This window comes from Bufo bufo, chromosome 7 (assembly GCF_905171765.1).
Source record: "Bufo bufo chromosome 7, aBufBuf1.1, whole genome shotgun sequence".
Classification (NCBI taxonomy): domain Eukaryota; kingdom Metazoa; phylum Chordata; class Amphibia; order Anura; family Bufonidae; genus Bufo; species Bufo bufo.
The window spans coordinates 189262807-189289792 of record NC_053395.1 but is presented as its reverse complement, the minus strand read 5'-3'; the positions used below and the strand labels follow the sequence as shown (position 1 = coordinate 189289792).

At 42.3% G+C, this 26986-nt stretch overlaps 1 protein-coding gene across 2 annotated transcripts in view; it reads right to left on the bottom strand.

Moving 5' to 3' along the window:
• The window catches only part of LRP2 (LDL receptor related protein 2), a 199830-nt gene that overhangs the window by 62421 nt on the left and 110423 nt on the right, over window positions 1-26986 (bottom strand). For both annotated transcript variants that reach the window (XM_040441900.1, XM_040441901.1), the window contains exons 26-41: window positions 26662-26910; window positions 26293-26504; window positions 24262-24446; window positions 21991-22219; window positions 19299-19476; window positions 18858-18986; window positions 12139-12305; window positions 11370-11513; window positions 10868-10977; window positions 8761-8926; window positions 6069-6282; window positions 4811-5050; window positions 3319-3507; window positions 1989-2906; window positions 1051-1216; window positions 774-932 (exon numbers count right to left, since the gene is read on the bottom strand). In XM_040441900.1, the coding sequence (XP_040297834.1) occupies window positions 774-932; window positions 1051-1216; window positions 1989-2906; window positions 3319-3507; window positions 4811-5050; window positions 6069-6282; window positions 8761-8926; window positions 10868-10977; window positions 11370-11513; window positions 12139-12305; window positions 18858-18986; window positions 19299-19476; window positions 21991-22219; window positions 24262-24446; window positions 26293-26504; window positions 26662-26910 (3655 nt within the window). The remainder of the gene's footprint in view (window positions 1-773; window positions 933-1050; window positions 1217-1988; window positions 2907-3318; window positions 3508-4810; window positions 5051-6068; window positions 6283-8760; window positions 8927-10867; window positions 10978-11369; window positions 11514-12138; window positions 12306-18857; window positions 18987-19298; window positions 19477-21990; window positions 22220-24261; window positions 24447-26292; window positions 26505-26661; window positions 26911-26986) is intronic.

Below are 26986 nucleotides of genomic sequence, written 5' to 3'. Positions count from 1 at the left end.
AAGTACAATATTGATGAGTTATCCTCAGACTCCCACCGATTAGATATTATTGACCTATCCTGAGGACAGGTCATCAACATTTTACTAACCACAGGCAACAATGGTGCAGTTCCTGAAATAAAAAAAAACAAGTTTTTCTAATCTCAAAAAACACCTTTACTGGTGTGTGTTTTTTTTTATGGGTTGATATATACTGTATATAACATAAGTTTTTTTATGGGTTGGTATATACTGTATAGAACATCAGTATAACACCTGTCTTTACTTCAGTTAAAGGGATTATCCGGGAATGTATATCTTCGACCCCCACCAGTCAGCTTTTAGAAGAGACCGGCCCTCCGTGAGCACTGTGACCTCTTCCTAGGCCATATGATGTGATGTCACCGTACATTGGTCACATGGCTCAGTTGCAAGTCAATGGGACTGAGCTGTAATACCAAGAACAGCCACTATACGATGTATGGCACTGTGTTTGGAAAGCTGCTCGGAGCCAGCAGTGCTCACCAGCTGATTGGTGGTGGTGCCGGGACTCTGATCTCCGCCAATGTGATAATGATGACCTATACTGAGGATAGGTCATCATTATAAATTCCTGGACAACACCTTTAAATAAAGGAGTGCCATTAGCTTTTAATGCAAAAATTAAAATGCCTTTTTTGTGATGGGTGTCCAAATCAAGACACAAGAAGAAAGAAAACTTCCTTAGTATTAGCATGTTCCATGTGCACGATAGCTACAGTCCTTTCATCAAATGCAGAGGTAATAGTACATACAAAACTGCATCAGCCCAATAGAGTCGCTCTTCTTCGTAGTCAAGGGTAAGTCCATTTGGCCATACCAAGCTGGAGTTCACAATGACTGTGCGGAAGTTTCCTCCTAGCGTGGCTCTTTCTATCTTGGCATTGGTGCCCCAGTCCGTCCAGTACATGTACCTAATATACAGAACAGGGGAACACTATTCAGTTCAGACACAAAACAGGCATAGCACATGCTCAATGTACTCTATACACCACTGCATACTATGGACTAGGGCTAATATGGTGGTCCTACCCTCTGCACGGATCCAACATGATAGCTCTGGGCCGGGATACGCGAGCAATCACAGTACGATTGGACCCATCCAGTGCCATTGAGGTTATGGTCTGGTTTTGATAGTCACTGTAATAAACCCTTTTATGGATCCAGTCAAAGGCTATTCCATCCGGAGCTCCCAAATCTAAAAGACAATTCAGAAGACATAAGGTTTCTTCAGTATACACCCCCAAAAAGAATACCGAAATATACAGCTGGGTGTTAAACAAAAAAGCTCATATATCAAGATAATAAGCTTGTACTTATAGTCCTTAAAGGGTTTGTCTCACTTCAGCAAGTGGCATTTATCGTGTAGACAAAGTTAATACAAGCCACTTACTAATGTATTGTGATTGTCCATATCGCCTCCTTTGCTGGCTGGATTCATATTTCCATTGTGGTATACACTGCTCGTATCCATGGTTACGAACTCCCTGCAATCCATCAGTGGTGGTCGTGCTTGGACACTATAGGAAAAAGTGCCGGCCTCTCTGGTGGCCGGGACCGTAGATGCTCACATAGACTAGTACTTTTTTCTGCAGTGTACAAGCACGGCCACCACTGCTGGATTGCAAGGTGCTCGTAATCATTGAAACAAGCAGTGTATAATGTGATGGGAAAAATGAATCCAGCCAGTGAAGGAGGCAATATGGACAATCACCATACATTAGTAAGTGCCTTGTATTAACTTTCTCTACATAATAAATGCTATTTGCTGAAGTGAGACAACCCCTTTAAAATGCATTGCACTTGCAGAACTGATCTTGAGTTTCAGCTGTTACAAAAAAATCACAATTGTACTGATGGTTACTGGAGACAGTCAGCAAGCTTGATGACAGATACGCCCCTAACAGATTCCCCTTTAAACCCAACCAATGCAACACTAAACAATATTGCAATTTTATTTTCTTCACTACCTGAAGCCACCGTAGTATGCTGATTTAAAGATGAAAGACCAAAGTAGCGAATTTCACTCCGCCCCGCTCCTGCACTTCGGGTGTAGTATATTCTGTTATCCAAGCTGTCAAAATCCAGAGCCACTGCTGTCCTAGGGACATTGACCCTGGGGAAAGGAGGACTGTGATTCTCAGGGTCCAGGGGCAAGCTATTAATGGAGCCTTCAAGGGCATATATCAAGTAGTCATCTGTTGATATGATGCATCTTGTTCCATCGCCACTAATTGCCCCAAAGGCACAACCACACTTTCGAGTCTGTGTCCCAGGTAGAGCAAAGCAAAAGTGTGCACACCCTCCGTTATTCACCAAGCATGGATTGTTGCCGACTTCCTCCGGTGAAATGGGTTGAAAACGTTTGTCGAATACAGTAACGTCCCTAAGAAGATTGATATTATCCCTGAGGACAGTTGGCTGCTCGGTGTTTCCAGGTTCCTTGCTGGCTTGGAAAACCTTTTTCAAGTTTCGATCCACCCAAATAATTGTGTTCTCAAATACGGTAATCCCATAAGGCGTTGGGTAACGGTTGCCATATCTTACTATTTCGGTTTCACCACCTTCCGGTCGAACCCTTGCAATCATATCCAAAGAGTCATCGACCCAATAAACATAGCCAGTATGGCGATCCACAGCTAAACCTCTGGGTGTAACAATTCCCTCAGACACCAGGACGGTTCTGTTGGTGCAATCCAGAAATGCCCGCTCAATTTTGGGATTTTGTCCATAATCTGCCCAAAAGAGGTATCTGTTCCTAGGGTCCACCACAATATGCCTGGGCATATCCACTGAGGTTTTCATTAGGACACGACGGTAGGTGGTGTTCAGGCGAACTACTTCGATGAAGGTTTCGGTCAGGAATGCATTGGTGAAGTAGAGATTTCCTAAAAATAAAAAAAAATTGATATTAACATGGTGGGATATTTATCATTGTACTTATGTAAGGTATGTAGTGGAAATACATTGAAAAAAATTGCTGTCCAGAATGAGCACCATACTTTCCGCACAGAAGTTTAATAAAGTGGCTGAGGTGGAAGGCGATTTTTTTAATTACACTTTTAGGTAATTTTAGGTAATTAAAATGTCTTTCTCTTAATACAAAACAAACAAACTGGGAAGTCATGCTTTGCATTGTGTGTTGCCTTGTAAGTGTTTGACCCACGCATACTGGGAAAATCGTTGGGGCAGGCAGCCCATAATAAGTTTATGGGGTCCTGTGATATCAGTGTACACACTTCTAGAAGTCCATAAATTTCATAAAAATTATATTCACAAAGTGCTTTTGATTTAACCAACCTGCAACCCAGTCGACAGCGATTCCTCGAATTCCATTCCTCCCAATACCACCAGTAACAACATTTCTAAAATAGGAGCCATTGGGTTTAACCCGGCGGATGGCATTGTATCCAGACGAAGAGCTGCTGAAGTCACACCAGTATATGAAACCAGACTGCATGTGAACATCCACATGAAGAGCATTACGTCCTACAAAAAGGTACAAAAATCAGGAAATGTATACTCCTCCATCAATCTTAAAGGGGTTCTCCGGGAATTAGGAAAATTAAAATACTTAAATATTACTTTATAATAAATATATCCCTAAATATCTTTCATTAGTTATAATGACTAGTTTTGTCTGGAGAGCAATCATTAGGAGTAATAAAATGGCTGCTGTCCTATCAGTACACATAAAACCTGTCCTAATCACACAGGAGGACAAGTTACTTCACAGCAGTGAGCTAAAGAGCTGCCTCATCTTCTTCTAGGATCCTGAATACAGTTTAATATGATCTTCAGCTGAATCTCTGTAGAAATGGAGTTCATGAGGAGACATGAAGTACAGAGAGGAGAGTGGGATGTGGATAATGAGCAGCAGAACTTGCATGCAGTCTCCATTACCACAGTCTGTCCTCTCCGTCCTCTCTGTACTTCATGTCTCCTCATGGATACACAGCTCAGCAGACAGTATCACACAGGATAGGATTAGATACACTTTTCAGCAGACAGTATCACAAAGGATAGGATTAGATACACAGCTCAGCAGACAGTATCACACAGGATAGGATTAGATACACTTTTCAGCGGACAGTATCACACAGGATAGGATTAGATACACAGCTTAGCAGACAGTATCACACAGGATAGGATTAGATACCCAGCTCAGCCGACAGTATCACACAGGATAGGATTAGATACACAGCTCAGCAGACAGTGCGGCGGGGTGCTGTAGAGGTCACTGTTATGGGGTATACTTTCTATATCTTTTAACGACACACAGAAACATTAAATGAAATAGATGAAATATACCCGTGCGAAGCCGGGTCCTTCTGCTAGTATATATATATATATATATATATTACAGAGATGAATATCCTGAGGATAGGTTATCAATATATATTGCTGCACAACCCCTTAAGCCAGTTTGTGGCGTAAGTTATAGTAAATCCAGGGGGCCGCACAAGGCCCGGCCCCCCCCCCCCCCCCCACAAGCCCCTACCCCTTTCTCACCACTAGAGAATCTCAAAAGAGAAGTGCAAAATAATTAGCGACTTTTTTACAGCCCATAGTGGTGTAGCCAGTGTAGGAGATGACTCACAATGCATTTTGTGTCAACCCAAAAGACAGAGATAACAAATTCAGGTCTACTATGCTGGTATTTGCTCAAGATCAATTATGGAGGGGTTGGTCTTATCTAATGCTCCCCCCTCACACGCTCTCTATTCTTTAAATTGTATTGCAAAATCTTGAACCCCATATAAAGTACCTATGTGAAGACAAGGTCACCTACCTCTTCCTGCCATTGGTACCATAGCTTCGGAGTGATCGGCAGATTCTAAGCTGAACCCTTTGATTGCAGACAGCATTGACACCACAATAAAGGAGTTGTACGGCGTGCAGGTTCTGTTATCAGCGCTCAGGTTGAATCCTGTAGCACACGCACAAGCGAACCGTCCACTGGGTTTGGGTAAGCACAGCTGCTGGCAGGCATCAGGGTTGTTGCTGCATCCATTAGAAGAACCGGACACTTCTGTGTAGGAGATGAATATACAGTTTATTCTGTATGAAAGGTTAGACCTTTCTGTTTCATCCTCCAGGCAATGCACAAACTTGTTTTCCTTAGGAAAATATAAAAAAATACATATATCGGCCCATTGCACACGCGCCGAATATCATTCACTTAGCCATGCAGCACATGTGCAGTGTGAATTCAGTGGGGCTAATCTGTGTGTTTCCACCCCTCTGCAAGAACTGACATGTCCATTCTTTAATTTTCATGACACAGACTTCAGATCTGTGCAAAGAAAAATCCACCATGTGTGAAGTATAATATGGACTCCCACTGAGAAACACAAGAGGTGAATTACACGGGAGTTTCCTGGAGATTTCAGAGCAGAATACGTCCCAAAATCCATCGTGTGAAGAGACACACTCTCATAGGCTGTTGAATCAAGGCTCATGCACATGTCCGTATTTTTGGCCCGCATCTGATCCTTATTTTTTTGCAGATTGTACACAGACCCTATCTCAATGGGGCTGCAAAAGATGCGGACAGCACACAAGCCCGGTAAGTCTTTTTCGCGGTCCTACAAAAAAGGTAGAACATGTCCTATTCTTGTCCGTTTTCAGGACAAGGATAGAACATTTTTGCAGGAGTAAAAAAATTAATAAAATTAGGAGAAATAACGGTTCCGTTTGTTTCTGTTAGACATGACGGAAAAAATTGTCTATTTTTTCCGTCATGTATAATGGAACTAAACAGAACTGCTATTTGTCCCCATAGACATGTATTAGGATGGAGCAAAACGGAAGGAATGCCTCTTAAAGGGTTCAGTTTTGCATTCCATCCTAGAATTCCCTTTTAGCCCTGTATAACGGAACCCTATAACGGAATTCCATAACCCGCCCTTAGAAGATTTGGGGGAGAAGGGCTGTGAGATGACATCCCCAAAAACAGTTTTATGATTGTGCTTTTAAAAAAAGGCACTAAAAGTATATGAAATACTCAAAAAGTGAAAAATGACCCACTCTTATAAAAAGATACTCACTGTCTCTGTAGTGGACACGTAGACACTTGAGACCTGAGACGTTGTCTCTCATGACCACCCGGTTAGATCCCGTAGACTTATCCACGCGTTCAATGGCCTCGTAGTCCCGGTCAGTATAGTACAGATAGTTCTCATGAACAGCTATACCCCAGGGGTGTGAGAGATGCTGCACTATGGTAATTCTGTTCGTTCCATCCACATTTCCTCTTTCAATCTACAAAGACAGTTATGGAGTCCTCACAATCTAATATATAAAGCTGAGTGTATATGTGTATGTATGTCCGCTAAAGGAATCCACACCGTCGCATTTACAATCACAAAATTTCGTACACAGGTACATCAGGTGTCCGGAAAGTTTTAAACCGAGTCTCAGATCTCGAGCACGTACCGTTCCTGAGATATTCCCAAAAAATGCATTAAACAATAGAAGCCTGGTCACATGTCCCTTATCAGCCAATAGAAGCTGGCAGGCCCTTAGTCTCCACATACACACAGTTTTACACCAGGTTTCCATAACAACCCATCCATTTTTCTTCACTGCTGTAGGTCAGCTTTAAAGGGGCAGGGCCCTGTGGAGGACACTGTTAAGGGAGCGGAGTGCTGTGGAGGTCACAGTTCAAGGGCAGGTAGGGTGGCCATTCAGGCCACCTTCAAAAGACGGACTTAAAAACCCCACCCCCAGGTCCCGCTAAGCCACCCGGTTAGGCCACGCCCCCTCACACTCCACAGCCAACATGGATTGAAAAAATGAAGGTAAAAATCTACTTCTGTCAGCTGCAGGGGTGGGAAGGAGGGTGACTTTCTCCCTGCAGCTCACGTTTAGACAGCACAGTGCTGCTGTCTGAGAGTGAGCTGTTCAAAAGAACATCCCTGTGTCCATCCAGGCCCTGCTTCGGACCGAGGACAGGGAGTCTGAAAGCCAGACTGTCTGGCCTAAAACCGGACCTCTGGCCACCCTAGGGGCAGGCTGCTGTGGAGGTCACAGTTAAAGGGGTGGCCGCTGTGGAGGTCACTAATAAATGGGCGGCCACTGTGGAGGTCACTGTTAAAGGGACGGGCTGCTGTGAAGGTCACTGTTAAGGGGGCAGATGCTTTGAAGGTCACTGTTAAGGGGGCGGACTGCTGTGGAGGTCACTCTTAAGGGGGCGGGATGCTGTGGAGGTCACTGTTAAAAGTCTCTGTTAAAGGGGCAGAGAACGATGGAGGTCACAATTAAGGAGACGGTCCACTATGGAGGTCAGTTTTAAGGGTAAGGGTGCTGTAGAAGTCACTGTTAAGGGAGTGATGTGTTGTGGAGGTCACTGTTAAGAGGGCGGCTTATTGTGGAAATCACTGTTAACGAGACGGGGTACTGTGGAGGTCACTAAAAATGGGCGGCCGCTATGAAGGTCACTGTTAAAGGGGAGGGCGCTGTGGATGTTATTGTTAAGGGGACAGGCTACTGTGGAGGTCACTGTTAAAGGGGGTGGGGTGCTGTAAATATCACTGTTATAGTGGATACTGTTGATATCTTTTAACGACACACACAAACATTAAATAAAATAGATGAAATATACCCATGCGAAGCCGGGTCCTTCTGCTGGTGGCTATATATAGTGCAGGGCTTCCATTATACATCGCGCGATCCAGAAAGCATTGCTATGTAAACTCCCTTTAATCTCGCATCCAACAGTCGAGAGGTGCAATATTAGGACTGCATAATGGAAATATTCATAGGCTCATATTCCGCGGGTCCTCTTTAACGTTTTGTTTTTACAACAAATGACTGAAGCTCTCTGTTGCTTTAAAGTGCAGTGATGTGTAGTAATTGGGAAACATCTACAACCCCTAAAATGCTTTTATGTGTGGAACATGTGCAGCTGCATATGGGCATGGAAGGAAGGGGGGTGCACCGCCAGCCTAAAAACAGTTTCCTGCTGTCTATTAGACTACAGGTAAGGAACTAAACTAAATTTATGAAATTAGCGAAAGATAGTAGTGATACAGGGGTTGACATATAGGCAAAGAGTCTATTCTCACGTGGGATTCTTGTATAAATGTATTTAGTTGGAGAAAAAATATCCTCAGAAGTGCATCTGTCAGCATGATCAACCCTATTAATCCACGCATGCAGTCTGGCAGGGTTGATCATGCAGATTAAATCAATACCTTTGTTATGTCTGTAGGAAGAACTGTTGACGAGAAATCTGCGTTTGTTGTAATATGCAAATGAGCCGGTTCGAAACCAAGGTGCTGGACTGAGCCCTCTGAGCACTGCTTTTGTAACACCCCTCTGATCTGGGCATACACCGCTCACCCTTGATTGACAGGGCTAGACAATCAAACAAGGGGAGCTGGAAGTGCCCACATCAGAGGGGTATTGTAAAAGCAGTGCTCCAAGAACTCAGTTGGTGCTCGAACTAGCTCATTTGCATGATACTAAACACATAGATATCTCGGCAACAGTTCTACTTAAAGACATAACAAAAGTATAGTTTTAATAAGCATGATCAACCCTACCGGGCTGCATGCCTGATTTAATACGGTTGATCATGCTGACAGACACTCTTTAAGAGTTGCTACCACATGTGGCTAAATTGGACAAATTTGTATGGGAACAACAATAGAAACCATGAATAGACCTAAAGATGAGCGAAGTTATCCAAAATTCAAATATCATAAAACTCTTTTTAGCCATCCAGAATTTAATTACCACTCCGCTGCCAGTAACGGCCCAGTACAGCTTCTGCTCCGCGATGTCAATTGTGATAAACTCGACATGATCAAGGTTGTTGGTGTACAAGACGGTTGGGTTGGAGCCATCCATATGTGCACTGGCAATCTTTGGAGGTGTCCCCTGGTCCGTCCAGTACATCTTTCTAGAAAGACAAATTACTGTTTTCTTACCAAATTTTCACTAAATGTTTTCCCAAACAACATAGTTAAGATAATAATTATTAACTGCAAATGAAAGTCCAGACAGCAATGCTAACCAGTCATGTCAGCTGATTGCAGAGCAAGCTTTAATGGGCCTCATTAGTTTTGAAAAATTTGATTCGACAACTTCGCCGAAGTTAGCCCAGAAATGTATTAGTCATGAATCGCTATAAATCATACCCATGCCACTCTGCTTTAGGGTGTGGCCATATGGAACGGCCGTGCTGCAGGCGGGTTGTGGCCATGCTGAAGCAAAGAATTGCGCAGCGAATTGGCTCACAGCTGCCTTTCATCTATTAATGAAGAACGCACTATATAGTCCCCCTTCATTGTTAATGGCTGCGTGGCACCTTTAAACAGGGGCTATTGCTGGTATGGGATTTGGCCGGTTAGGTGGGAGGACAATATGCATATTATTGCTGTTCTAGCCTGCAATCTCCTGCAGGTTATTTGACAGTAAACACAGAATATTAATCAGCTCTGGCATACCCACTTCTCCAACCCTAGCGCTCTCCTGCCCTACAGGTGGGAGCCCTTCTTCTACCATCTGCTTTTCCTCCTTTACCACATCATCTAATATTGATGAGAATATGTCATCAGGAACATCCAGCAGCTCCTCTCTGCATCTTGCTGACTTTTCTAGGACATGGAGACTTTGAATGATGATTTGGAAGAAGTAAATCCAGCAAAAGATGAGGATAGTCATCACTAAGACAAGGCCCCCCCTAAGGGGTGCAGACCAAAGGGAATTGGTTGGTACGCTGGCAGTGGAATAATAAAGGCTTCCATCTTATTGGTATTGAATTACATATCTTATTTTACGGCTAGTAAATGAAGGAATAAATAAAACTGATGCAGAATACGTCTCCCTGCACTGTCCCTGTACTCTCCCTGCACTCTCCCTGTACTCTCCCTGCAGTCTCCCTTCACTCTCTCGCTCCAATATTCTTCTATAAATCATTTTCAGCAACACTGTCCCTAGTGCTTGCCATATCTCTCCCTATGCTCTGCCCACAGTGAAATGGCAGAGATCATGTGGGATGAGGGTTTTATAGGGCTTCTTACTTTCACGTTCCCGGGTTTCTTACTTTCACTTTGCAATGTGTACAGCCGTAAAATGACACTTACTAATGTATTGTGATTGTCCATATTGCCTCCTTTGCTGGCTTGATTCATTTCTCCATCACATTATACACTGATTGTATCCAGGTGTTACAATTCCAGGGGCAGCGCAGATACTAGAAGGCGAGGACGTGAGCTGCTGCACATACATGCCTATTCACACTCTTGCGGTCGCGACCAACAGAGAGGTCGGCACTTTTTCCTAAAGTTTGCAAGCACGGCCACTACTGCTGGATTGCAGGATGGTAGTAACCCCTGGATACAAGAAGTGTATAATGTGATGGGAAAATTTATCCAGCCAGCAAAGGAGACAATACATTATTAAGTGCCTTGTTAATTTTCTCTACATGAGAAATGCCATTTGCTGAAGTGAGACAACCCCTTTAAGGTTCTGTTTAGAAATTAGTGAATCGGTTTGAAACTAATCAGATTTGACCCGGATTTTTCAAGAATTTGAGGTGGTGATTTGATTCAGGTCAGTATTGGAGGTAGAGAACAAGAAAAGAGAGAGGAAAAATTTATAATTAAAAGTCAATAACATTTTTGTAAAAAGTAAGAGACAAGAAAGAAAACATAGGAGTCCTAGGAGACCTCAGATAGCCATATATAAATTTTCAGGCCAATTGGAGTACTTTCGATTTGGGTAGAGAACTGATCTGGGCCCAAATTGAATCAGTCAGCCATTGTGGACGAATTGGATTTGGAGAAATTTGCTTATCTCTAGTTCTGTGCAAACTATAACAGATAAGTGCGTATCATACCCTCTAGCGGGATCCACAGCTATTCCAAGTGGTCTTCCAGCTCCAGTAGGGGTCCCATCATTTGTAATAACAGTCTTTCGATACTTTACATCTCCATACAGTTTAAGAACCTTAAATGATAGGGGTGAAGTAGATACAGATAAAATATGGATTGTGACCAGACTTTTGATGTGTAACCTCAACAGACCATGCAAATACAGATTCCAGGGCACAGAATTAGGAAGTCTGAAGAAAATCAGAACCTGGAAGGCCTGAAATGCATTGAGAAGTATGCGGAGGAGTAACCTGATGGTCCTGGTCCCCATGCAAACCCTGATCCAGGGCACTCTATGACATGCTATCTATAGTATTGTGCCCCCTTAGACACTAGGTCTCGGATATCTAAGGGGGCACAATACTCTTAGTTATGCCCCTGTTAACGCCAGTGCATTTATTTTCACCCGCACTGAAAAATTATGTTAAATAATACATTTAATTATTCATAGCGTTTTATACAGTGTACCTCAATTGATTGAGTCCCTGGATTTGTGTAGTAAAGGTTCCCTGAAATCCAGTCTAAGGCCAGACCAACAGGCGTGCCCATGATCGCAGATGGGGCAAATGCCGTCCTGTTACTTCCATCTGCCTTCACTCTGTGTATTTCACCCTGGAAAAGAAAAAGGAAAGTATAAAGAGTGGTGTTTTTTTTATCTAAACAGTGGTCATCACGTCGTGTGAACAGGCCCTAAGACAAGAATATCACTTTAAAGCATCTTCTACTTACAGATTCTAAAGCATTGCTTTGCCTTTATGATGGACTGAAACCTTTGTTACCTGAGGTCATAACAGGTAAGCGCAAAATCAAAGTAGGGTGAATAGAGGTCTTCTATGTCCCTCAGGAGCGGCCTGGGAACTTAAAGTGGCCCTGGGAAAAATACCAAAAGTGGCCCGTTTTGAAGTTGGGTCCAAATTGATGGAAGGCAGGGCCAACAATACCATATTGTGGCACAAAACACTGCCAGCAGCACAACATACATCCCCAAAAACTTCCACTGACATGCTGTGAGGAGGGCCCAGGTGGCCCCCTGGGCATCAGCCTACTGGGAAATTTCCCTATAAGGTCTATGGTCAATCCACCCCTGATGTCCCTCCTCTACCAACCCAAACCTTAACTTCCCACGTCCTTAGGATTATAGTGTTAGAAGAGGTCAGAGTTCTATTTTTATCTCTGTTTCCTCCAAGGCAACTTCACATGTGATTATTGCAGTAGACATGGAATCTACAGAACTTACAGGATTTTCAATCCAGTAGATCATTTCCTCTGAGTCATCAAATTCCACATCATATCCATTACGGATGCCTGCTATTGGTACCATGGCATCGTTGGTCTTTTGCAGGGGGTCAAGAGACATCCCATAAATGATATTATCTCTTACTATAATAAGGAAAGGCTTTTCATCTGTAAAAAGGAGAAATATAGAACCATAGGTTAGGTTACAATGCCAAGAGTTTGGACAAGCCAGTCAGTATCTCTTTCAGTATTTCCAAGCACCCATTTGTATAAATGATGAAGGGGTCTCTATTAGGCTAAATGCTAGAGATTCCAGGTGTCAGACCACCACCGATCATGTACTGAAGACCTAAACTAAAGACAGGCCATCAATCAATATTCCCAGACAACCCCCCTAAGTGCTTTTTATTATCTATTAGAGGCTGATATTTCTAATTTTTTTTCTCAAGGCACCTTGAATATCAATCAGGCATGGCCACTAAATCACTGCGTTACACAAACACTGGTACTTATATTGCTATTCTGCCAGAAGCAAGGAAATTACAGGTTAAGTGAAGTCACTAATTGCAATATCTTGCTAATTAAGTCCAAAGTAAGGGCTCATTTCATTGCACTTGTCATTATAATTCCACGTAAGAATATCATACTAATTAAATATTTTAATGAACATTTACCTGTTCAATGAAGCGTATGGTATTAGACAGCAGGCAAGCCCTGATCGTAACGGGTGTATATACAGTATAATCTATATATATATATATATATAAAGAAGGACGTATATATGTGTGTATGTATGTATGTATGTTCCGCTATCACTCAAAAACGCAACCGTCGATTTTAATTAAACTATACATATCCCTTGCTACCTGGAAAGAAATCTTGTGGGGGTCACAGCTCTCTAGGACATACCGTTCCTGAGATATTCCCAAAATATGACCTGCATTAGCCAATACAAGCCTGCAAGCCTTTCTCTTTATATCCCAACTGCCATGCACACGGTCACATGTACCTTATCAGCCAATAGAAGCTCACAGGCCCTTAGTCTCCACATACACACAGTTTTACTCCAGGTTTCCATAACAACCCAGCCATTTTTCTTCACTGCTGTAGGTGAGCTTTAGGCTAGGGATACATGACAATAAGTTGCACGACACATAGGGCACAACTACACTGCTACATGTGTCGCGTGACATTGATGTCGCACCAATGTTGCGTGACAATTTTTATAATGATAGTCTATGGTGTTGCACTGCGACATGTGACATGCTGCGACTGCAACGCGACAGTCACAGAAAATATCCATCTTGGATGGATTTTTTGCAACTGTCGTGTCGCAGTCGCAGCATGTCACAAGTCGCAGTGCAACACCATAGACTATCATTATAAAAATTGTTGAGGCAAAATGTCATGCGACACATGTCGTCGTGTAGCCCTAGCATTAAAGGGGCAGGCCGCTGTGGAGGTCACTGTTAAAGGGGCGGGAACTGTGGAGGTCACTGTTAAAGAGGCGTTCACTGCGGATGTTACTGTTAAGGGGGCGGGGACTGTAGAGGTCACTATTGACCAGGGTGCACTATTAAAGGGGTAACTGCTGTAGAGGTCACTGTTAAAGTAGCAAGGTACTGTGGAGGTCACTGTTAAGGGGGTGGGTGCCTGAGGAGGTCACTGTCAAGGGATTGGGGTGCTGGGAAACTCACTGTTAAAGGGGTGGGCTGCTGTGAAGGTCAAAGTTAAGGGGATGGGCTGCTGTGGTGGTCCCATTTTAAAGTGGTGGGGCACTGTGGGGGGGTCAATGTTAAGGGGTGGGGGACTGTGGAGTTCACTGTTAAAGGGGCGGGGTGCTGTAGAGGTCACTGTTATAGTGGATACTGTCAAGTCTCTAGCCCTTTATTAGAATGTGATCATGTATGTTTCTGGTTCTTTATCTTAAAAGGGATATTCTGGGATTTCTATGGTTTTTAACAGATATGCTCATGCAGTTGCGTATCTCATGTACATGCTTTTTTTCTTCAATTTGGACTCGCCTGCCCCTTTTAACCATGTAAATAAATCACCCTGTTTACATCCTGTATGTTGCACTTGCTATTGCTGAATCCAACCAAACCCATGATGCACTTTTCCTTCCTCTGCCACACCTCCAGCACCGCCCCTAAGAACACCCAGCTGGTCTATAGCTCCTCCCACCCAGCTAGTTACATTTACAACCCCCTATCACTGACACGCCCATGGACATTACATCACAGGAAATAAAAATGAGCTTCACAGCCCAGAACCCCAGAACAGGAGATAGGAGAAATAAAGGCAAAAGAAACACATTACAAAATGGCAGCTAACTCCATAAGTGGTTATTTTAAAGGGTGATGATGGAAACTGGAAAACCCCAATTTATTCAATTAATTTTTGCTCAGTGCTTCATTATTGAGGCATCCATTTTATTTTTCGGGTCTGGGCATTGAACTATGTGAAACTTTATCTAACTTTTAATTGTTGTCTTTTTTTTCTTCTATGCAATTTCAGATCTCAGGGTGAACTATATTGCCATGTTGAAACGAAGACAATAGATCAGAATGAGCATACCACAATCTAATCTTTGTGCTGAAAGTTTGTGTTGGCAGACAAAAATAACACTGTCATCAAGGATTAGACTCCTAATACGTCTCAGAAGAGTGAGCAAAGGTCCTTTTTCTCAATCATTAGCAATAATTAAAAGCTTTCACAATTAAATTAGCAAGTGATACAATCTTTCTGGTAACAAAGTTGGAGCATCAGGTCCTTTGTTCATTCATTGGAGACTTTGATCGCTCATAGATGTTAAAAATGTCTGTTCTGCAAAATATTTCTTAAGGATATTGATATATAAATGGAACTGGGAACTTGAGAGAGCGCTAGGCCTCAGGACTGGGACCAGCACTGTGCTGTCACTCTATGTCAGATGCTCGGTCATCACCCAGGTGAGTGTCAAAAGAAGCACAGCAATGCAATAAGCTCTGCTTACATCGCCAGGCAGAGGTCCACTGCTGGGTCCATATAGTCTGTGGATCATTGAGGAGCCTCAGCGACCGGACACTTGTTGTACACCCATGCAGTTTGTACTAAATGGCTCAAATGGTGCAACCGCTTTTTTACACTCTTTAAGTCCCCCTAGGGGACTTTACATGCAATCCTCTAATCACTTCTCCAGTAGGATGCAATAATTTAACATTGCAGGCTATAGGAGATTCACTGCGCTCCTATCAAGCGATGCCACAGGCTAAATTCACTATGGCAGGCTTCAGAGCCTTCAGAAGGCACGAGGCTGCCTTAGCAACCAAACAGCTCCCTCAGTCTTGGGACAGGGGAGCCATTCTGTCCCCGGGGGAGCAGTTCTCCAGGGAAAAGACTGCTCAGATGTCATGGTTGCAAGTGACCATGGCATCTGAAGGGACTGTGCCCCCAGGTGTCTGCTATGTAAAAGAGCAGGCACCCAGCGCAGTGCCCGCTCAGCTCCTGAGTGGGGTGCTATCTTTAAACCAGCTGGTAACGAACAGGTCATGCATTTATTTGTCACTGAAATAAATAACAGAAGATATAGAAATATCATACAGGAAGTTCTCTTACTAACATGTCAAAACACTTATATATAAAAATTACTTTAAAGGGGTATTCCCATATCTTATAGGGGTTGCCTTAAAAAAAAACTTTTTTGCAAAAGGCAGAGAAGCTATTAAAATAATTTAAAATTAAAAGTTATACTTACCATTCTGAACCCCCTCTGCACCAACACTGCCGATCCGTTCCTCCCCACCACTGCAGCCATGGCATTATGTATTTTACTGCAGCGATGGCGTGCCAGTATACCGCACATAACCCCTGCTTTCAATCACTGGCCTCAGTGGTGCACTGCACAAAACAGCCGAGGCCAGTAAATAACTGCAGCAGTCATAAAACAAAGCCCAGCAGGGAGGCGCTAGAACCTATGAGGTCCATAATGGTTAGTATTTTCTTTAATTATTGTAATAGCTTCCCTGAATTTCACAAAATAAATTTTTATTCTGACAACCTCATTAAACTAATGCCAAAAGTTTATTATAGGTGGTGGTCTGACCTCTGGGATGGACCTCTACAAATCGTGAGTATGAAGGGGCAGGAGTGTCCATTCAAGGCTGTGCTCTCTTCACAGAGTTTCCCTACACAACAGCAGCCCAGACCGGTCACCCGCCTGGCAGGGTAGCCGTAACACAGTGCCAATCTAATCAAATGCACTGTGCTGTAGTTCCTTGCTCAATGGAGTGACCAGGACCACTGCATCCCCTTCTTTTTCAAGATCGCCAAGGGTCCAAAAGGTCAGACCCTTACTGATCATTAAGTGATGGCTATATTTCATCTCTTTATGAGTCAGAAATGCCTCTTTCATTAATTCTCAGAATAGAAAGCTTCATCAAAATTTTCCAAAAGAAAATCAACGGATCCTGGAAAAAGCAACAATGCATATAAATATATAAATTGAAGACTATTCTATATTTATATCAAATTTCATTATCACCCCCTGTATAAGCTTAGAAAAGCTTAGAGTACCTTTTCCTGATTTCTTCAGCTTAGCTGCATTGACAAAAAAGATGAATAACCTAACCCTTGCCCCAACATTTTCCCTCTACAAAGGACCTACATGCTGACTGTTGACAGCTGGACAGATTTTATCGGCAACAGGACAAGACATTATTGTTCTGAGTGGCTCAAACATTACATTTTAAGAACTTTTGAAGTCTTGAGAACAAATTTAGATGTTAGCACATAAAGCGGGTGACATTTTATGTGGCTATTGGGTTCTCTTTCTTATTATCTTACCAATTAATAAAAAAAATACATCTCACAATATGATTACAAAAGAATATGCATAAGAAAGAAATATTACCCTACCCACCGTAATCATCTGTTCAAAAAATTACACAGTGTACAAAGCCTTCTGCTTCAGCTCTGCCAGGACCCCCACCTATCTGTTTATGATCTATCCTCAGGATAGGTCATCAATATCTGCAGCCCAGACAATTTCTTTAATAGTTTTCCTTCTTTAAAACATTCAGAATTAGCGGGTTTTCTTCAAATACAGTTTCTAACCAACCTTTCATTATGTCACTAGCCCTATCGATCGCACGTACTGGCGAGTCTTCATTTTCTATTTAACCGCAGATGTGTTGGATCACAAATGATCTCAATGATCAAATCCACCAGATCCGAACAAAAAATTCTTCCCAACATTTGACCACTAACAATCCTGTTGCAACGTGGACAGGAAACACATTATAGGGGATAACAAGATTTTATTTGGCTGAGATTGGAACAATTTTTGTGCAGAGGGAGATCCTCATATTTAAACACCTAGAGTAAATCCAAAGTTACACATCAGATAGAAGTAGGCTGATGATTGAACAACCATTTTGTAGACACCGCCATAGAATTGGTAGTTCTCATTGGCCATTCTAGTCTTTCAAACTGGCCATACATGGGAAACTGGGAAATGGACAAGCAAACTTTCTAAAAACGTTCTTTCCAAGAAGGAATTTCCATCCATGAACAATATTTCTTTAAAATAATCTTTCATACAACTATCAGCCAAACAAAAATTTCAAACATGGGTGACTTCTTTTTAGAAGATAATGGTCTTTTACCGGTCAGTGAAAACAATGGTTCATTGTTAAATTTCACCCGACAAATGATAGTCTTTGTTGGAATCGTCCATTTTTATTAACTTTAGATTCGATTAATGTGTGTGGCCACCTCTAGACATTTCTAAAAGTGCTCCTGTGCACAGTATATTTCAGCGTTGGCCACCCTATAAGGCCATGGTCTTCAAGTTCTATGGATCTGTAATTTTGTCTCACAAACAGAACAGATACTGAAGGAACCCACAGTCCGACACTGATGTAACATTCAATTTTTTATGCATGCACATGATTGCATTCTGACTCTTTCTCTGTTATATGAATTTGAAATACTGCACCTAAAGAGGAATATGGGGCCATACTGAACCTTCGTATGACTCCAAGAGAAAAAAATAGCATGCCTTATTACAGAGGTAAATGTAGTGCTTACAATTTCTTCTGACCATCTATTGTGTATGATGGTGGTGTCTCAACTCTCCCTTGATGGAAAATGTCAGAGGAAAGGAGGGTTGGACATGTTGGATTTCAACAAGCCAGATTTATTCTCAAAGGAGATAGGTCACTGCCAATGGTGTCTCTCCCTATTGAAAACACATGCATGATCGACTAAACCAAACATGCAGGCTTATGAGGAATAGATGTTGCTGGAATGAGCATTCTATCCAAAGTGTTTAGTCAGCTCAAGAAGCTCAAGAAGGAAACGTGGACACTGTAAGGCAAGTGTGTTGTCTACTCTCAAAACTGCAGGTGAACAGATCACTGTCTCCCAAAAGGTACAAACATGCTCATCTCCATCTGCTGGAATAATTCTGATCATCTTATCCCAACCTAAACTCTCCTTAAGGGCTCATACATGACCATTGGCTGTTTTGCAGTCCACAAATTGTGGACCCGCAGAACATGCACACCGGCCGCGTACATTCTGAACGTCCGGCCCTCTGTAGAATTGGTGTAATACGGACAAGAATAGGACATGTTCTATATTTTTGCAGGTGCAATGGAATGGACATACGGATGCGGACAACATGGTGTGCTAATCCAGCAAGTAAAATAAAAAAACATCATGACAGCTTCTTATTACCTCGCTGGCAGTTTACTAAATCAGCCATTAAGTTCCAACCTGAAGGACAGACACAAGAATAAAATTTTGGAGAACTTGAAGACAGCAAGCAAAGATGGCTGCACGGGTTTGATGCACATGGATTTAGCCCTGTGGAAACAAATAATAAAACTATAAGCATCTAGATTATTATATAGACCAATAAATTTAAAATTTAAAAACTAAAAACTTCTCTCCATATGATGAGTTGATGAATCATATTTCAATTGATGATTGATCCTATAGTATTAATAAAAAACTAAATACTCCACACTATAATATAATTTATCTGTATTAACCATTACTCTTTTGAGATTCTGATTAAATAACCGTACTTATACCATTAACAACTTGATTTAAACAGCTAATATATTAAAAATAGCTGAATTAGTAGCCAGAAGACATGAATTTCAGAGTCTTTACCTCCAGGCTGTTTAACAGGATGAACAGCTGAGAGCCCCATCGGTTGGTGAATATTATAGATCATAACAGTCTGGTTTCCGCCATGCCACTTGTTGGCTCGTAAAACGCGATTAGTGTATCGGTCACTCCAATAAATGTAATCTTCAAAAATGGCAATAGCATGTGGATGTTGTAGCACCTGGAAGAAGGCAGATATCGGTATAAATCAAATCTATATGACATAATGTTCTATGGGGGAAATTTATCATGAGGGAAATATTTGAAGTCAGTTTTGCTTGAGTTTGTGTTGGAGTACTTTATGTCACATTTATCATATGTATAGTTCAAATAGCCTAAGGCTACAAAACTCCTGTTTCTGGTCAGGTAAAACGTAACGTTTATTTCTATCAATAAAACTAATACAGAACAGGAGAAAAAGAAAAGAAAAGAAATGCTTATTTTAAAAGGTAAAGGTGCTATGATGATACTCGCGGCAGTAGACTGGGATATGATTCCCATAAGCGCGTCCTAATTTACTTTGGGATAATTCCCTCTTAACGCCACTTAAGGTATAACTGCTGCCACATAGAGTGTCCAAGGATAACCTCATGTATATCACTTGGAATGATTCCCTATTAGCGCCACTCTAGGTGCAGCTGCTGCCGCTGGTGTGTCCAAGTGTGGTGAGTCTGCAGTTCTCACCACTCAGACACAGCATCTATCATACACCTATTTTAAAAGATCAAACTAGAGCTCCCCCAACATGTTTCGCCACTAGATGTGGCTTCATCAGGGGATGGAGCTACTGTCATCGTTGACAGTAGCTCCATCCCCTGATGAAGCCACATCTAGTGGCGAAACATGTTGGGGGAGCTCTAGTTTGATCTTTTAAAATAGGTGTATGATAGATGCTGTGTCTGAGTGGTGAGAACTGCAGACTCACCACACTTGGACACACCAGCGGCAGCAGCTGCACCTAGAGTGGCGCTAATAGGGAATCATTCCAAGTGATATACATGAGGTTATCCTTGGACACTCTATGTGGCAGCAGTTATACCTTAAGTGGCGTTAAGAGGGAATTATCCCAAAGTAAATTAGGACGCGCTTATGGGAATCATATCCCAGTCTACTGCCGCGAGTATCATCATAGCACCTTTACCTTTTAAAATAAGCATTTCTTTTCTTTTCTTTTTCTCCTGTTCTGTATTAGTTTTATTGATAGAAATAAACGTTACGTTTTACCTGACCAGAAACAGGAGTTTTGTAGCCTTAGGCTATTTGAACTATATAATTTCAAAATCCTGGGTCCAAAAAGGGTCTATGAAAAATAAATTTATCATATGTCTCACGTTGTTTGATAAATTTGTCTTATCCTTAAACCTAACACTTTTGTCTAGAAAAGCTACCCCAGTTTTCCTACTCCATCCTCCTACTGAAGTGAGACTGCAACTTTTTTGCGACTTTTAAAAAAAGTCTCTGTGATAAATCTAGAGTAAAAGTCAATAAACATAGCTAACCGCATCCACCTCCCCACCTATATTTCGAAACTGGAGTGATTGGTGGAAAAATGCAAAAAGTCTCAGAATGCCAAAAGTCTAATTTTGCAACTTTTTGAAGGCAGAATTCTGGAGTTAAGGGCGTGATAAATCAGGGCCTTTATGTTTTTTTTGTTTTTGGTTTGGGACAATGCCACTAGCGTTGCTTATTTGTACAGGTGATTAATCTGTCATTATGTCAACAGGAATGTACAAGAATGTAAACCCTAGGAACCATACAGTCAATTTAACCAGACATCCACATTAGATGTATAGTTTGTTGACCAAATTTACCGATTTCGGAAGGACTAACTGACCATCTAAGTGTATGGGGTCTCCTGACTCTCCCTTGACACCAGATGTTGGGAGATTTAAAGGGGCATTCCCATCTGAGACTATGGGGGCATATCGCTATGTCCCCATTGTCTGATAGGTGCAGGTCCCACCGCTGGGAGCCACACCTATATCAAAAACGGAGCGGGGAAGGTGATGGCACAGGACCTTGGCCACCACCAAGCGCTCTCCCCATAGTAGTGAATGGGAGCACACCACGCTTGTGCAGCCACCACTCCCATACATTTCTATGGAGCTGACAGAAATAGCCGAGCCACCACTCGGCTATTTTCGGCAGCCCTATAGAAATGAATGGAGGTCCACCACTTTCAGGGCTCCATTCTCAGTTTAGGTGCTGATCCCAGAGGTGTGACCCACACCTATCAGACAATGGGGGCATATACTAGCGATATGCTTCCAGTGTCTGAGATGGAAATACCCCTTTAAGGATCAGGCATGTTGGATTTCAACTATCTGACCCCTAAGTAGAAACTGCACCGCACAAGCGCAGCCAGCTCTCCATTCAATGCAATGGGACTGACGGAAATAACACTCGGCTATTTTTGGGACTACCACAGAGGTGAACAGAGGGTAGCTGCTCTCTGTTCACTTAGGGGGCCCCATTGTTGAGACAGGAGTGGGTCCTAGAGGTGAGACCCACACCTATTGACACTGATGCCATATCCTAGTGATGACCCAGATGGGTCAACCCCCATTATGTTTACAACATAAGATTCAGATTACAATTACCACTGAAAAAATAGACAACACGATAGACCAAAGCAACATTCAGAGAGAACGTGACCGCCCACCCTTATCTCATGTCTGTGTCCAGCTACACTCACCAAATCACTGGCCAAGGCCTGCCTTCTGTTATTTCCATTGTAATCACAGTAGTCAATGTAGTCAAGATAGGCATCTGCAAAGTAGAGGCGCTTAGTGGGATAATCAATAGTTAGTCCATTGGGCCAATAAATCTTCTCTGAAATGATAACTGTTCTTAAGGTTCCATCCATACTGGACCTTTCTATTCTAGGACTTCTTCCCCAGTCCGTCCAAAACATTAGCCGGGCACTGGAAACAAAAAGAAAATCAGGGTTACATTTGCATAATTATGCAGAAAATCTCACGTTTTGACCCATAATGAAAGGGAGGGAAATTATATTCTTTCATTTGCATCATTGTCTTCATACATCTTGTTACATTATATAGATCAGGAACAGTTTCATTATTTGTACTGTATACTTCAGATGGCAAAATAAACTGGTCTTCAATGATCAAAATGTATATTTAGTAGTAATTGGGGGCTAAATAAATAAAATTGGCACAAAATAAAAATATCAAAATTAAACTGTTACAAGATAAAAAATATGAAGTACAATGTAGGCATCAACAATATCCATGGTTTACAGTTTTGTGAACCGTCTTCCAGGAGGTTTTTTATTCCGGGGTGGATTTTATTTCATTGGGGATTGTGTGAGGCCCAGAGCATTACAGAAGCAACAAGACAAAAAGAAGGGTCTGAAGAACCACAAAAACACTGCCACTCTGCAAGAATAAAAAAATAAAATGATATACTATCACGGATCCTAACATTGTTGCAAAGGCTGCAGTGATGCTGAGCACATAGCGACGTCATGTCACCTGGCCATGTTGAACAATGGCTGTAGGACATGGAGATGTTTACTGAAGTGGATTTTCATCATAGGAATTCAACCTTCAATGGCAGCTATTAGACATCTGATGTCCCTATAAATACAATGTCACTGCAACCAATTTGGTGTGCTGTACTGGGGACCGACAATGGGGAGCACTGATTTTTGACAGTAAGACCTCTTACACGGAATGTGTCAGGGTCTGTTCAGTGAAAACTGGTGGTTTTTCATGGGAGTCCAATCAGTTTTGTCTGCTATTTTGATTAGTGTTTCAGTTTTATCCATCCGGTTAGCATCCGTTTTCCAAACACGAAGAAAAAACTGAAGAATACCACTCAACATCTCCAAGCAACCACCAGTAAAAAACGCATTGCACCTGGGTGCCGTCTGTTTTTTTTTTTTTGGATCCCCATTCATTTCTATGGGTCAAGATTTGTGAAAAACGGTAATATAGAAAAACGATGTTCATGGGCATATACCCATTGAAATGAAAAGGTCAGGATTCAGTCCAGATGCTGTCTGTTTGCAATCCTGTTGGAAAATTTTCTCACGTGAAATTAGCAAAGGGTACGGCCATACATAGCAAAATCCCCGCCAAATAATGTGGATTTTGCTGTAGAAATGCACTTTAAACTAGGATGAAATCTGCAACACAAATTGACGTGCTCCACAAGGTACGGGTGACATTTATGAATATCATATTCACTTCACTGCTTCTGTAAACGGTGGGGACTTTCAGCAGGCAATTCTGCTATGGAAAATCTGCAGCGTTGGAGTGGCTGTACTCTAAAAAGATTGTTGTAGAAACTTGAAAATTCCTTTTAAAGGAAAACTGAGCATGAAAAATGTAATTAGGGTACTTTCACAGTAGCGTTTTTCTTTTCTGGCAGCGAGTTCCGTCATAGGGGCTCAATACTAGAAGAGAACTGATCAGTTTCATCCCCATGCATTCTGAATGGAGAGAGATCCGTTCAGGATGCATCAGTACAGTCACTAAACGGCGTTTTGGACGGAGCATGCTGCGGTATTATCTCTGTCCAAAATTCCGGATCAGTTGCCGGCATTAATTTACATTGAAATGTATTAGTGCCATATCCAGCATTAAAAATACCGCAATGCCGGATCCGTCCTTCCAGTCTGCGGATGCGCAGACCGGTAAAAATGTGAAAAAATATATATAACGGATCCATTTCTCCGGATGACATCTGGAGAGACGGATCCGTTCTTGCAATGCATTTCTAAGACGGATCCGCATCCAGATCCGTCTACAAATGCTGTCTGTTTGCATGCAGATTGCCTGATCCGGCAGGCAGTTCCGGCGACTGAAAAAACTTGCCGGATCACTCTGCCGCAAGTGTGAAAGTAGCCTAAATGAAGTACAATCATTTTTTTTACTTAATTAAAAACCTGTGTCACTTTTCTCCATTCCCAAAACTATTATAAAAATTTAATTATTCTTACTCTGTTCTAGGATCCAACACAAGTCCTCGAGGATTTGTCACGTTCTCACTGATGAGGACAGCCCTGTGTGTCCCATCGAGTCGAGAGACTTCGATTGTCTCCAAAATATAGTCAGTCCAGTAAAGATTTCGTCCTACCCAGTCCACAGCAATGCTTTCCGTCACGGTGACACCACTGTCAAAAATCTGCAAAAACAACGGCATGGTCACGCTTTTTTTAGGTTTTTGGAGTGGTCAGAATAATCAGCTCAAAGGCACAACATCTAATCTTATCTGGATAGCAAGCATAGATACTATATAAGGATTTTGAACAGGCAATCCAATAGTTAGGGCTGCAAATAGTCGGCCAGATCATCGCTAACAAGCATTCGTAGGAATGCTTGTGAGCGATTATCTGTCTGTGTAAAAGCGCTGCCGATTACAGCGATGAATGAGCAAACGCTCATTCATTGGGCAATAGCAATTTTTATACATGCTAAAAAATCATTGCCAGCGGCAGATCGCGCCGCCTAATCATGTTCTGCTGCCGACAACCAATGATTCTGTATGAGGACGAGCAATGTCATTAGTGATCGCTCATCCCCATACTGTGGAGGAGATCGCTGCATGTAATAGCAAAAGTTTGTCGGGAAGGAACGCTTCCTTCCCAACAATCGTCAGCCTCATCTGCTGGTCTAATACAGGCCTTATGTCTGATAACAGCAGTGATCTGAACTGATAATCCATCAACATGAAGGCCATATGGATTAAGCTGGTCATAAACATCAGATACATGTCACTGAAACTATTTCAGCAGAACTCCTTTACCATCTAACTTGTATGAAACCTAAGGGTCAGGAGCGTAACTATAGGGAAAGCAGGGGAAGTAGCTGCTTTGGGGCCCAAACCCACAAGGGGCCCCCTCAGTAGGAAGACTAAAAGATTATATTGTCAGGGCCCCCTCAACAGTAGCATACAATGACATTATATACAGTGACGCTGTAGGAAATGTACGGAGCGGCTACCAGGCCTCGTCTGAGAGCTCAGTCTTGACTAGCCACAGCAGTTGGGGCTGTATGTGAGTTGGGGTTTTGCGAAAAAGTTGCTTGGGGGCCCCATTCAAAAATTTGCTGTGGGGCCCAGTCAGTCGTAGTTACGCCACTGCTAAGGGTGGATTTGACATTTCTGAGGACCCAAAAAAAGTTATGTCTGGGGGCTTCTGGCCCATTTCCCCAATAAGCTCTGCCCCATCACACCTCTAACCTCTGCCCCAACAGCCAGCTAAGCCCGACTCTCACCTTAGCAGAGCATCCTAGGCACGTCTGCTACTGCTTTACAGATAGGAAGGGCCTCTCTGGGCCCAAGTTCATGTGAAGCGGCTATACAGCCGGTATGTTAGCCCTTTTAGGGATTTATTTTTTAAAACAATAGCTACTGCTTGTTTTGTCGGTTGTGGTACAGTCCACCCCTGATGATAGCCTCCCACCTCTGCACCAATGGGATGTGTTGGGGGAGATAAGTATCAGGCAATTGTATATGAACTGCTTGATCCTTTTGGAAGATGAACCGTTGTCAATGGCTTTCTCCCCTCTTCTCAATGACAACCGACGCAGGCTTGGACAAGGCAAGAAAACGTGTACAGGGAGATAGGGAGAGATATCTGTCGGCCAAATGAGCAGTTGACAGATACGGTATCGAATCATGGGACCACTATCTCATGTGTATGGCCAGCCCTCAATGGTGGGATCTCCACCTATGAGACATTTATAACCTATCCACTGAGAGATCCAATGGTAACAATTGAACATGGGTCTCCAATATTGTATAAGATACAGTATAAACATTAGAGACTATAGGGTCATACAAGCTCAGTATTAAGAAGGTAGCCCAAACATAGCTGCACTGCCTATAACCTAACATATTGCAAAACTTTATAAGACGGTTTAGCAAATGTAGATAATCATAACCATATAAATCCCCCCTCCCATATATATGTATGTTACAAAATCCCCCTTGGGCATTTTTTAAGCTTTCCTCTTTTGATGAAACTTACAATTTTCCTGTCTGTCCCATTGGTATAAGCAGTCCATATTTTATCCTGCGTCGTGTCAGACCAGAAAATTCGATCAGTAACAGAATCAAAATCCACGGCCACTATATTGCGTCCATCCCTTATCACTGAGTAAATGTTGTGAGCCTGTGTGCTGATATTGTCTGCGACAATCTGGTTACGACTTGCCACCAACAGCAACAGATTGCCAAACTCTGAAAAACAAGGATGGTGAAAAATAAGGACAATTCAACCACAAACTCATAACCTACAGAAGAAAACCAGAATAATCAGAATAGTACATACATAACAATGGAAGCTAGTGATGTTTCTTATTTGTAATTCTACCCAAGATTTCTGCAGGTAACCTACCGGAGGCTTTACAAGTTCTTCCATTGGGTTCTAAAATATAACCCTCATCACAGTCACATCTGAAGGAGCCACGCTCATTATTACAGCTTTGACTGCAAATCCCAGGAATTAGACACTCATTGATATCGTCACAGGTTTTAGAGTCATTCAACAGCTGGTATCCAACTGGACAGGTGCACTGGGCTCCAAAAGGTCCTTGAATACATCCATGAGTGCAACCACCATTACTGTCAGTGCAGCTCTCCTGATCTGTATATACAAGGCAAGAGTATTAAAACCTTAGCGGACATACAGTGTATTAGGGATTTTAAACAGTAATACTGCA